This window comes from Camellia sinensis, chromosome 3 (genome assembly GCF_055761805.1).
Source record: "Camellia sinensis isolate YWXY chromosome 3, ASM5576180v1, whole genome shotgun sequence".
NCBI classification, from domain to species: Eukaryota; Viridiplantae; Streptophyta; class Magnoliopsida; order Ericales; family Theaceae; genus Camellia; species Camellia sinensis.
In genome coordinates this window covers 7,557,946-7,571,174 of record NC_138963.1, presented here as the reverse complement: position 1 = coordinate 7,571,174, position 13,229 = coordinate 7,557,946, and the positions used below count along the sequence as shown (strand labels likewise).

Here is a 13,229-nt window from a genome sequence, read left to right as displayed (position 1 = left end):
TCTATGTATTGATTGCTTGAACGACAAAAAACATACGATCCACGTTGTTAGGATTCATTTGATTTGAAGAGGGACATCTCTTTCTTACAAGACTTGGGTGCACCATGGGGAACTTGTTCCCGTGGTTGAACCTCTCATACCAAATGAAGGTCACCATGACATAAATAGTGAAATTGTAGGGGAAGATCTGGATGACGGGGATGATTTGCCTGCTATGTTGGAAGAGGTTTGTAGGGGTTTTGCAGTGGATGATGAAGGGGATGAATTACTTGTTACTTTTGAGAGTGTGGATGGGCGAAACTTTGATAAGTTATTTGAAGATGCTCAACGTAAACTATACCCGGAATGCACAAGGTTCACAGTGTTGTCATTTATTATTAAGATGCTTCACATTAAGGTGTACAACAAGTGGAGCAATAACTCATTTGATATGGTTATGAAAGTTTTCAAGGACACTCTACCCGAGTGTGATGAGACTGTTCCATGGACCATATATGCTGCGAAAAGATTCTTACGTGACTTGGGTTTGGGCTACGTTCCCATTCATGCTTGTAGGTATGATTGTGCACTATTTTGGAAGGAGCATGCAAATCTTGATAATTGCCCCAAGTGTGAAGAGCCTAGATACAAGTTGGACAATGGAAAGGGTAAGAAGATCCCTCACAAGATATTGAGGTACTTTCCATTGACACCAAGATTGAAGAGATTGTATATGTCCAAGAAAACCGCTACAGATATGAGATGGCACAAGGAGAAACGTGTGGATGATGGAATCTTGAGGCATCCAGCTGATGCTGAGGCATGGAAAGACTTTGATTGGCAAAATCCTATGTTCTCCATGGATCCACAAAATGTAAGGCTAGGGCTCGCCACCGATGGTTTCAATCCATTCGGAAATATGAGCACATCATACAGTATGTGGCCCGTTATCCTAATGCTTTACAACCTCCCACCATGGAAGTGTATGAAAGAGCCTTTCTCCATGATGCCATTGCTTATTCCTGGACGATCGACTCCTAGAAGAGATATTGATGTTTACTTACGGCCATTGATTGAGGAGTTGAAGGAGTTATGGGGGGATGGGGTGCGAACTTATGATGCGAAAAACGAAGAGTCATTTAAAATGCATGCTGCACTGATGTGGACCATCAACGACTTCCCTGCATATGGTAACATGTCCGGGTGGACTACTAAAGGCTATTTGGCTTGTCCCACTTGTAATGAGGACACATCATCACAAAGGTTAACAAGTAAGATAGGGTACATGGGTGCTTGTCGTTACTTGCCCAAGAACCACAGATGGCGAAGGACCAAGTTGTTTAACGGACAAAGTGAGGTTAGGTGCAGACTGTTGGAGTTATCAGGGGAGCAAATATTAGAGCAAATTGAGACTGGGACATACAAGCCGTTTGGAAAACATCCAAATATCAGGAAAAGACAAAGGGACGAAAATCCAGTGTTGAATTGGACAAAGAGAAGCATTTTGTTTGAATTTCCTTACTGGAAGACGCTTAAACTTCGATACAACCTTGATGTCATGCACATAGAGAAGAACATTTGTGACAATTTGATGGGGACATTATTAAATGTGGATGGGAAGAACAAGGACATAGAAAAAGCACGGATCGATTTAGCAAATTTAAAAATTTAGTAGGAGTTACACCTACAGAGTCGTGGTGATGGGTCATTTGTGAAGCCTCCAGCTGTGTACACATTATCCACGAAAGAAAGACAAGGCTTTAGTGCTTTTTGAAATCAATCAAGTATCCCGATGGTTATGCAGCAAACATCTCCAATTGCATGAATACTGACAGTGGCAAAATCTCAGGCCTCAAAAGTCATGATTGTCATGTGCTTGTACATCGACTACTTCTAGTTGGGATGCGCGGGTATCTTAACAATGAAATCGGTACGACTTTGTTTGAGTTAGGAAATTTCTTCCAACAACTGTGTTCAAAGACGTTGAAGGTGACAGATTTATAGAAGCTAGAGGATCAAATCATACTTGTACTTTGCAAGCTTGAGAAGATTTTTCCTCCAGCTTTATTTGATGTCATGGTTCACTTGGTTGTTCATTTACCACGCGAGGCAATACTTGGAGGGCCAGTGCAATATTGATGGAACCCAATTGAACGGTAATTATTTATGCTCTTACCATATCACTGTCATCAACCTTTAATGGTAGTCTATATATTGTCAATGTAGTATGGACATAGTAAAAAAAATTTCTCTTTTAAGCTACTTGGAATGCTAAAAGGATTTGTTGCCAATAAAACTCATCCTGAAGGATCAATTGCGGAGGCATACATTTCCAAAGAGTGTACAACTTTCTGCTCGATGTATCTTGATGGATTTCAAACAGTGTTTAATCGAGAAGAAATGAATGATGATGGTGGTGATCACGGCTTGGGGTTAGCCATCTTCTCTCAAAAAGTTCGTCCATTTGGTCTAATCAGTAGGGCACTAGATGTGCCTCTCCACGAACGAGAGATGGCTCAGTGGTTTGTCTTATACAATAGCTTTGATGTGGAACAATATCTAGAGTATGTTTTCAGGCCTCAAAAAAGTTAAATTCGCTATTTATGTTTTGTCTGATTATTCATAATCATATGTCTTACTTATCTACTATTCTTATTAATTAGGGAACACAAGAACATTTTGCAAAATGGAAGTACATGTGACACCACAGAGAGGCAACGGGATGAATTTCCTAAGTGGTTCAAAGAACGTGTAAGACATACCTATCTATCCAACATTTGAGCACATTATGCTATAACCAACTTGAACAAAGTAACATAACAGGTATTGCTTATGTAGATAAATCAGTTGCGGAATCAAGGGTCGTCGGAAGCAACGGATGAATTGTGGTCGTTGGCCAACGGTTCTAGTGCAATAGTCAACACATATTCGGCATGCATTTCTAATGGTGTTCGATTTCATACCATCGACCGTGATAACCATCGTAAAACTCAAAATAGTGGGCTGGTTGTAGAAGAGGAGCATGAGGGTCATTCAATGCATTTCTACGGTTACTTGAGGAAAGTGTGGGAAATGACATATTTGTTTAGACATCGAGTTGTTTTGTACCAATGTGAATGGTATAGCACTGGTAGCAAGAAGACTTGTCTCATAGATACACATGTCACAAGTGTAGATGTAAAAAGTCGATGGTATGAACATGACCCTTTTGTATTCCCAGCTCAAATAGAACAAGTATTCTACGTTAATGATACCAAATTGGGTAGGAATTGGAAAGTTGTAGAACGATTCCACCATCGAGGAATATGGAATGTGCCAGAGATGGATGGTTTACCTGATGATGCTCTAAATAGTATGTTCTAACAAAATGAAACCACTGAGGTTATACCAATTGTGGGCGGAAACGGTATGCAAGTTGAAGGCGGTGGCAATCAAGGGGTTTTGTGTAGAGATGATATTAAAGGTGAAATTATTCCAAATACAATGGTTTCACAATCTCATAGTCAAACACAAGTCGAGGGTGTTGCTGATGCTTTCATTTGTGATACCGACGAAGATGACTTCATTGAGGACGATGATGAGCAAGAAGAAGACGAATTTGACATTGTTTAACTATATAAATCATGACATAGAACCTTGATGTATTTAATACATACTGTTTGAGGACATACTACAACACTTTTTGTTATATATGTTGCTGCTGTGTATTTGATTTAGAGTGTGCACTGCTGCTCTGGTTGTTGTTCTGTTCTGGTGCATTTGATTTAGAGTGTGTTCTGTGCTGTGTGTCTACTGTAGTGCCTGTTCTGTCTGTCTGCTGTAGTGCCTGTTCTGCCTGTCTGCTGCAGTGCCTGTTCTGTCTGTCTTTTGTTCTGTGCTGTGTCTCGATGTATCTGTTTTGTTGCTGTGTTGGCTTAAACAATCTTGGTGCTTGGAGTGGATGTAGGGCTGCTGTAGTTCAAGGCAGTGCGTTTGGTATGATTGTTGGGCTGTAGTATTTCATGGCAGTTCTGTTCTGTTTTGGATTCTCTGCCTAAAGGGCTGGTTATCTTCTCTATCTGTTCTGTTTTGGTGATCTGTTTTGGTGCTTGCTGTAGTGCCTCATCTGGTTTTTATTCATGGCAGTGCTGTAGTGCCTAATCTTTCTGAATTTTCTGGCTTTATTTGCTTTGTTTGCTTTGTGTGTTGGTCTCTCACCAACTAAGAGGTTGGAGCTTGTTATAGCTCCAAGCTCCTCTTTATTGATGTACTTATTCATATATTTCATCAATAAAGTCTTCTTTTTGCTGATAAAAAAAAAGAAAGAAAAATATATGTCATCAATATCACTTGCAAATTTACGTCGATGGATTAATATATATGTATAAAATTAAGATTTTCATGGATGTTCATTTCTTAGTTATTATATTTGTTAATTATTACTGTTGATGTTTACGTATGTGTTCACATTAAAAATTTGTGCTTATCCATGTGCTCATTGTGCACTTTGCGTTTGATTATGTTAAAATGTAACAGAATGGCTCCTGCAAAGAAGATGCGCCGTTTACCACCACCGAAGAGGGCATTACTTGAACCGTACTCACCCTCGACTGATACATGTACACCTTATCCTAAAGGTCTTGCAGCAGATGGATTTAAGCCTATTGGACCATCTCTGTCTCAAATTAATGTGTTGTCAGGATCTGAGACTATTGCACCATCTCCGTCTCAAACTAATGCACCACATGGATTTGAGATTTGTGAATCATCTCCGTCTGAAATGCATGCACCATCTCCTCAAAGTCAAACAAGTGGCGTAGGTAATTAAATATGTTTCACCTACCTTCAATTTATCTATTGTTTATATTTTTACATTAGTAAATACACTAATGACATTATCAAATATGTAGGTGCATCTTCATCAAGGCGAGTGCGGGGACCAACAGTTGGAAAAGCAACAGCAAAAAGAGTTGCCAACAATAATGGAAACAAGCTCCACATTCCAATCACTGAGATATTCAATGCATTCGAAGGTGTGCTAGTGACCCCAGGAGCTAATGAGATTGGCATTCAGATTAGGAGGATGTGCCCCATTCAAGGCGTTAAAAGTTGGATTGTTGCTGATCTTGCGACAAAAGGGGTTGTTGTACAAGCTGTCCGGGTATGATTTAATTTCTTTCATAGTATGTGTGGATTATGGAAAAAGTGCACTTTTCATGTGCATGTAGGATGGGAATTTGTTTTCTTTGTTGGTTATGAAAGCTTGGTTATGAAAGCTTGTCAAATTTCAATTCACAACAGTTTTACCTATTAGATTGCCATTCTGACCCTCTGATTCATAATGGTAATCATGGTACCACCTCAGGAATCGTAGGGCAGAGAAACAACGGAATTATAGGGTGTTAAGGAATTATGAGCACTGTATTGAGTTTGCACTAATGCCATTTGTCATACAATACTAAGAATGATTGTTCTTAGAGCCCTTTGGCGTTTTTGTCACCATATATTAGGATGTTGATTCAACCCTTGTGGGTTTTACACATCATTATAGCTAATCTTATGTGCAATCTTTACCCTTTTAATGTAAAGGGAACTATAGCCTAATGGTGGACCGTAGAGTATCTAACTTCCAATAGTATTTCAGAAAAATAAGAAGATGAAAATGAAAAAGTGACGTAGATTGGTTCTTCCTAGCCCATTGTCTGGTTTTATTATGCTATTGAGCTGTTGGCCTGTTGCTAGTTGACAGGTTCATATGAATCACCTGCATCAGTGTAGCTGGGCCTATCAGGTTCATATGAATATGCTTCCGAGAGATAGAGAAGATATAATAAGGAAGATATAATAAGTGAGATCCTATTCTACTTGAAGTCCTTGGTGAGCACCTAAATTGTTAGTGGTTGTTAGTGTATTTCGATGGTTATATTAGCAAACATGCTTCCGAGAGTTAGAGATTTATAATATGTTGGTAGTCTGCTATTAGTGGCTAAGAAGCTGAACTAATCTAATAGTACAACCCAATTAGTCCGCCAGCCCGCCCCTAAACACAAATATTAGTACATTAGTTTGTCCAAAATATGAACTCACATATCTTCTTCATGTTATCTGTGCTCTTTAATCGATGATGAGTATCGAATCAGCACAATAGTTCTAAAATTATAAATTATACTCTATCCAACAAAAGCCTTAAAATGAATCACAACAATACTTTTAGTATTTAATATTTTAATAAATATTATTAACTTTTCTCGTGCAAATTTCCTATTTGTGCCAAGAAAGCATTGGTGAATCAACCAATAATCTTTCCACCATACGAACAGCTAGAGTTTATCCATCTATTTTCTCAAAAACCAAACAAACCAGTAGTTTTAATATTATAAGATATTAACACTTTTTATTTTGATGATTGTTTAATAGTACTTACAAAAATTAAAGTTAAAATAAAGTCGTCCAACCAATCAGAGACTACTAGTCCCTTCCAGATTGACCCCATATACCTAATTAGGAGGTAAACATGTCAATTTCAATGAACATAAAAATACAAAATCAATACAAAAGTAAATGATTAATACATAGTGAAAAGAAAACTAGATTTTAATATTGATCATGTGGCTTGGAAGAGACATGATTGTTAGGGTTTCTTATAAAAAAACCCAAAAGGAAGAAAATTAGACATTCATGTTTGAGAAAATTATTATCAAGAATGTCTTCCAGCCTGTTATAACATGAACAACATATCATGAGAAAACAATATACCGAGCATATATTATGTGTACCTATGTGCATATATACATCTAAGATTAAATGCATAGTGTATGCAAAGCTACTTAACTAATGCATTTTCTTCTTTCTTCCTCTTCTTCTTCTTTTTCTTTTTTTTTTATTTGTTTTTTATAATCTTTTCCTGTCATCAAAATGAACTAGTGCATATTTAGTATGTTAATTTTGTAGGCAAGTAAGTGAAACTGATAGTCATCTCTCAACCACTCTCTCTCTGTGCTATCCATTCAGTATGCATATTTAGTATCCTTTTTTTTTCTTTAAATTTAAATTTAAATTTAAGTGTTTTTATAGATTTTTTACATGGGTATTGTGTTCTTTGTTTACCATGTTGTGACTATCATTCATAGATAAATTACTTGTCTTGCAATTTTTCCTTTACGTTATCGCATGTTTCAGGAAATATTATGAACTCTGAGATTTCTATTACTCATGGGGTCTTCATGTTTACTTTTCTCGTCTTCATGGTCAAGTTCATAGTCCATCAAAACTCATGCACTCAAAATAATAATAAAAAAAAGAAACAGTTCACAGTTACTGACCAAAGATACTTTTTTTTTTCAGGCTTCTAAATTAGTAACAGTTTCATGTCCTTTTTACATATGCATTTAGGTAGGGAAGAAAGTCATAATAGTTCTATTATGTGGAGTGTATAAATTATACTTAGAGGATGCCAAGTCAAATTACATGACAAATTATTGTGCAATAAAAAAAACCCATTATATCAAAAAATGATAGGTTTAGATTAATGGCAATCTAAAAAAAATAATTCACTATTTGATAAGTAAAATGTGTTCAGATTGAGATTGACTGACTATTTGATTAGATTTTAATATACAACCAAATCTTTCCTCGTTTTAACTGTGAGAACATCGTTTGCAAAAGTATCTTATTAAATTTAGAATTGTTGAGTACACAATTATCGTTCTCTATGACTGCTTTAATAATAAATTTGCAAAGGTGATATCAAATGCCACAAAAGAAGTTAATAAAATTATCTCCAAAACTAATTAATTTGAGATAAGATTGTAACACTCAATTGGACACAAGCTTCGAAAGAGTGTATGGCATGCACTAGGAAAATTTTAGTGATACTGATTCATAGGTTCTACTACTTTTGAATTGTAATAAAGATCAAATTAGTTCATAATAAAAACACACAAAATCCTCATAACCAAAGTCAGAAAACTATGGTTCACATAACCAGATTGTCAAAAAAGTCTCATTAATTAACAAGAACTGCTGAGGATTTCCTTTTAACTGTAATTTAAAACAATGAGAAGAGAAGCAGAGCAGACCATCCAGAGGTTTAAGAAAACAAAATAGGGTTAAAAAAACAAAAGATTGGTATATAGATGTTTTTTGTTATAATTGAAAAAACAAAAAAAGGGTAAGCTGGAAAACTATTCCTGTGGCTGTGTTATGGTTTGTTTGGAAACAGAGGTATGGCAGCATCTTTAATGGCACACAACCAGATCTGATGGAGCTGTGTGAGGTCATCAAACTCAGGGCTGCTGCTCTGAATTAGCTCACTCTGTTTTGGTTCTTCATGAGGATCCCAGTTCTGATGTTGTGGCCTACTGCTGTATAGAGTTAGAAATGTTGCCTAATGTTGTTTTGTTGCCTGCTGCTGTGTGTCACAACGGAGTTTTGAAATGCCTGCTCTGTATTGTTTTGGGGGACTGCAGCAGAGGGGTTTCTTGTTGAATTGTGTTGGTTCGGTCTTGTTTTGATGTTGTGGATATTTTAATAGTGCAAGGGGTGATTGTTGCCATTGCTTGATCCTTAGGAATGTGTTTTGTTGTGGATGTGGGTTTTTGCAGTCCTTGGGAGGACTTGTTTACAGATTGGTTTTTTTATTGCCCAGGAGTTGATAAATTTTGCACCTAAGGTTTATGAAGTGATGTTCTTTCTTTTTCATTAAATTTTGCACCTAAGGTTTATGAAGTGATTTTCATTTATTAAATGTGTTCTTTCTTTTTTGAAGTGATGTTCTTTTTCATTAAATTTTGCACCTCGCTGTAAGTAAATATCACGGTAACTACATTTTTTCAGTGTTCACGTTACATAATTGCAAGTTTCTTATTGGTTTGCATTGATTATAGGATAAATTTGAAATAGGGGATAATTATGAGGACAATGCACTATCCCAGGAAGTTGTGGAAAAGAAGTGTAACGTGTTACATAAAGATTGGAAGTGCAGAATGAAGAAGAAATGGGAGAAGCTTGTGGATGCGGGAACTAATCCCTATGCTCATCCATACAAAGGAATCAAATTAGATGATTGGAAGTATTTGATTGACGAAGTATGGTTAGATCCTGTAAACAAGGTATGTTATGATTTAGTTATATAATAATAATGTATTATTAACAAGCTCTATGAAATCATATAAAATGAAGGATCAAATTATAAAAAATATAAATGCAAAGTATTTGACCACCTTCACAAGGCTTCTTAGTACTGTTATCATTGTTTAACTATATATGTTACAAACCCTCACAATGTGGATATTTGTATCTAACCATGACCAAAAAAAAATGACTTAGTACTTTAGCCATATATGTAATAAACCCGTATAACGTGGATTTTTGTAGCGTCGCTACGACGTTGGCAAAAATAATAGGAGCAAGCTACCCTACAATCACATTAGTGGGTCGCGATCTTTTCCGACAGTGATGAGTATTGCGGTGAGATGTATTCCGTTGATTTTATTAACTTTATCCACACTTATTTAATATGTTACCATATTAATGAAGGAGTGTTCTTTTTGGTGTTTGGCATATCACAGGTGAAGGAAAATGGTGGATTGTTGCCAGATCTCTGTAATTTCTACAAGGACACTCGTCAAAACAAGAAGACAAAACAGTGGATTGATCCTATATGCGGTGATTTACATGCAAGTATTCCAATCATTTGGACACTTATACATGCAACATTTGTGTTTGTCTTATACTAACAATATTTATATTTTACAATTATAGGAGCAAATGACAAGGGTGCGGGATGAGTCTATCGAGGCTGGAACGCCGATGAGGTAAGAGGGTATATCAAGAGTGGTTCTTGGTAAGAAGAAGGGATACTTGAGAGGATGTTATAGCGATTCTGGTATTCCCTTTACTGTTCTGTTGCATTCCGGACTCGGTTCCGTGGAGTTGGTAGTTGTGTCTATCTTGTTGTCGTCCTTTAATTCCGTTTGTTTGAGTTTTAGGATGTGTTGGGCTTGGTTGTTACAGGTTGGTAGAGCTTTGACTCCCATTGCTGTTGCCCAGATTTTGAGTGGTCCGCTCGAGCGGGTTATTTTACGCTCGAGCGGGGTTTACACCCTTCCAGCATTTCGAGTCCCTGCAAAACTTCTGCAGCTGTGTTTTCTACGCTCGAGCGGGTTTATTGCACTCGAGCGGGCTTGTTGGTGCTCGAGCGGGTAGTACCTCGTTGGTGAAAGTTCTGGGTGATGAAAATCTACGCTCGAGCAGACTGGTTTTCGCGCTCGAGTGGACGTACTTTATTTTGGTGTCTTGGCGCTCAAGCCGGACTTCTTGCGCTCGAGCGTACCTAGTTTTTTGTTCTTGACGGTCGAGCATTGTATTTTTCGCTCGAGCAGGAATGTCGTATAACAGAGGGCAGCTGGGCATTTTTGAATCATTTTCTACACTTCCTCTCTCTCTCTCTTACTTTCCCAAAAACGTTTTTGAGAGCCTCTCTCTCTAGAAATTCCATTCTCTCTAGGATTTGATCTAGTTAGAGTGCTTCCCTCCCCTCTGGACTTTGTAAAAGTTGGGTTGATCGTCGAGGGCTTCGTTTTGATCCGAGAATCGTGGTGTTTGGAGCATTTTCACTTTCTTCTCCTTCTCCGTTAGAGCTCTAACTTCGAGGTAGGGATACCCTACTCCTCTTTATGAGCTTTGTCTTTGAATTTTAGCATTTTGATATGTTGGGGGTTGTTGGGTAATTTTGAGAAAGTTTGGGCCTTTGTGTAATTTTACAAAAGATGGGGTTTTATTTATAATTAAAACTATATGCATGTTTGGCATAGAGAAATGATATAGATGATGAACTATGGATAAAAGTGGAACCTTGGGGTTGTTATGTTAATTATGGGAAAATACCCTAATTTGTTGGATAAATTAATTTGTATAATTAATTTTGAGAAATGAAGAATTGAATTGAGAGTATTCAAATTGAAAAGATTATGGGATTAACGGGTGTAGTTGGATTCATTTCATCGCTCATCTAGGTTGAATGTTGATAATATATCCATTTGGTGCATTTATTCCCTGTTTAGAAATAACTGCTTGGGCTATCGGTGGAGGATAGTCTTGATTGTTGCAGACAATGCATGATGATTAGGCAAACTAAAACTAATCGATTGAGTATGCTATCGAATATAGCGGTTGGAATAATACATCAACTTTATGTATTGATTGTTATGTATATGATCTATATTTATATACATTGTGTGTGTGGGAGGAGATAGGGGATGTACTCCACGGTTTAGGGGAAGATAGGGGATGGACCTCTAAGCCGGGTTGTGTGTGACATTGATACAACACTACAATGTGTATCAAGTGTTGATTATGGAAGTGTTGAGATTGATTTGATATAACACTAAAATGTATATCGTTATCAATTGTGAAGTATAGAAGTGTTTCTATGTTATGTTGATACAGCACCACCATGTGTATCGTTTGTATAGTATGAGAGTGGTTTGTGTGTTATTGATACAGCATCAAAATGTGTATCCACCATGAATTTCGAAAGTATTTTTAAGATGAGTCTTATTCTCATCAAGTTATTTGGCTAAGTCTTGTGCCTTGTTTTCACACTCAAGGTTGAAAAAGAAATGAGAAATGAAATGTAACAGAGACTTAAATGTCATGAAACCGGAATTTGATATAAGTGAGTGTATCGGTGTTAACCATCTATCAACTGCTAATCTTTTAGTCATTGTTCATAGCTGGTTTAGCGTATTTCTGCTGGGCTGTGGCTCACCCTTTATGGGACATCATTTTCAGGTACAGGTAGCATGCCACCTCCAAAGACATGGCTTGGGAGGCTAGAGGCAGACAGACTGCTTTTGTTGTTGCTTTTTTTCGATGTATTACATGTAAATTCAAGCCAAGGGCTTAATATGTATTGAGTTAGTACTCTTCTTTTTTGTAACCAAATGTTAACTTGGAAAGCTGTAAGCCCGTAGGGCATTTGCTTTTGTTGTTAACATGTAATACTTTTGTAAGAACTACTCTGATTAATGGAAAGATGGTTGGTTTCTTTTTATCAATGCATGTCTAAAGTGATGGGTTTTATGTATCTTTTGAGGGCGTTACAATTTGGTATCAGAGCTGTACCAGGTTCGAATACTTTGGGTATGTAGGAAGTGATTAGTATCACAATGGGTTCGTCTCGCTTGTTAGAGACTTATGTGTGACATTATGTGTTTATTTGATAACATGTTTATGTGACTACTTGGGTATGAGATTTAGTTTCTAGGATGTTGATTGGATCCTTGAGTTTTTGTGAGTCTTGTTGGAAAAGCACTTGATCAATGCTGTTTCTGACCGGAACTCTAGTAACGCCTCGGGACTATCATTATCCGGAAATGAAATTCGTAAGTGCTTATGTGTTTATGTGCTTACGTGGAGTGAATTACAATTGTCCATGTATTAGGACACGAGTGTTTAGTTTTGGCACATTTATGAATGTGCTAACGTTTTTTGTTACCTTTATTAGGATGTCAGGACGAGGAAGAAGTGGTAGACGTGGTAGGCAGGAGATGCCCTTACTGGATGATGTTCTGGTACAGCAGGAAGGGGTTGGCCAGGCCAATATGGCCGAGCCAGCAGGTCAGGAGGCTATGAGCGCTTTAGCCCGAGGGATAGCCGATGCTTTGAGGGAGTCTGTGTGTATTTTCAGAGCTGAGAATCCAGTTCAGGCTCCAATGCAGGCCCAAGTTGTTGAGGCAGTGCCTTCCTTCTTGAAAAGGAGTTCTTCCGGTCTAACTCGGACGAGTTTATTAGGGATCCGAAGGAGCCACTGAAGGCTGACGAGTGGTTAGAGCGAATGAGTAAGACGTTCGAGATGCTTGGCATCGAGGACAGAGCGTTGAAAGTGACCTTGCCATCCTTTCAGCTAAAAGGGGGTGCGGGTCAGTGGTGGAAATACATGAGGGGTCGTATTGCTGGCACGTGGGAGGCTTTTGTGGAGGCTTTTGAGGAGAAGTATTTATCTCCAGCAGTCAGGGAGAAGCTGAGAGACCAGTTCTGTCAGCTTTTGCAGTTGAGTTCTTCAGTAGCCGAGTATGAGGCTGCTTTTACTAGCTTGTCCAGGTTTGCACCTGAACTTGTGGCGTCCGAGGAACGCCGCTGTATCGAGTTTGAGAAGAGGTTGAGGCGCGACCTCAAGATGAGGGTTGGAGGTTCGATGATCCGAGACTATGGGCGCTTGGTTGATGCTGCAGCCCATATGGAGATCATGATGCAGGAAGAGGAGGGAC

At 37.9% G+C, this 13,229-nt stretch overlaps 1 protein-coding gene across 1 annotated transcript; it reads left to right on the top strand.

Moving 5' to 3' along the window:
* Positions 1–214: 214 nt before the first annotated feature.
* On the top strand, positions 215–1,651 carry LOC145821295 (uncharacterized). The gene has a single exon (XM_082917794.1). The coding sequence runs from the start codon at positions 215–217 to the stop codon at positions 1,649–1,651; it is 1,437 nt and encodes a 478-aa protein (XP_082773920.1).
* Positions 1,652–13,229: the final 11,578 nt, after the last annotated feature.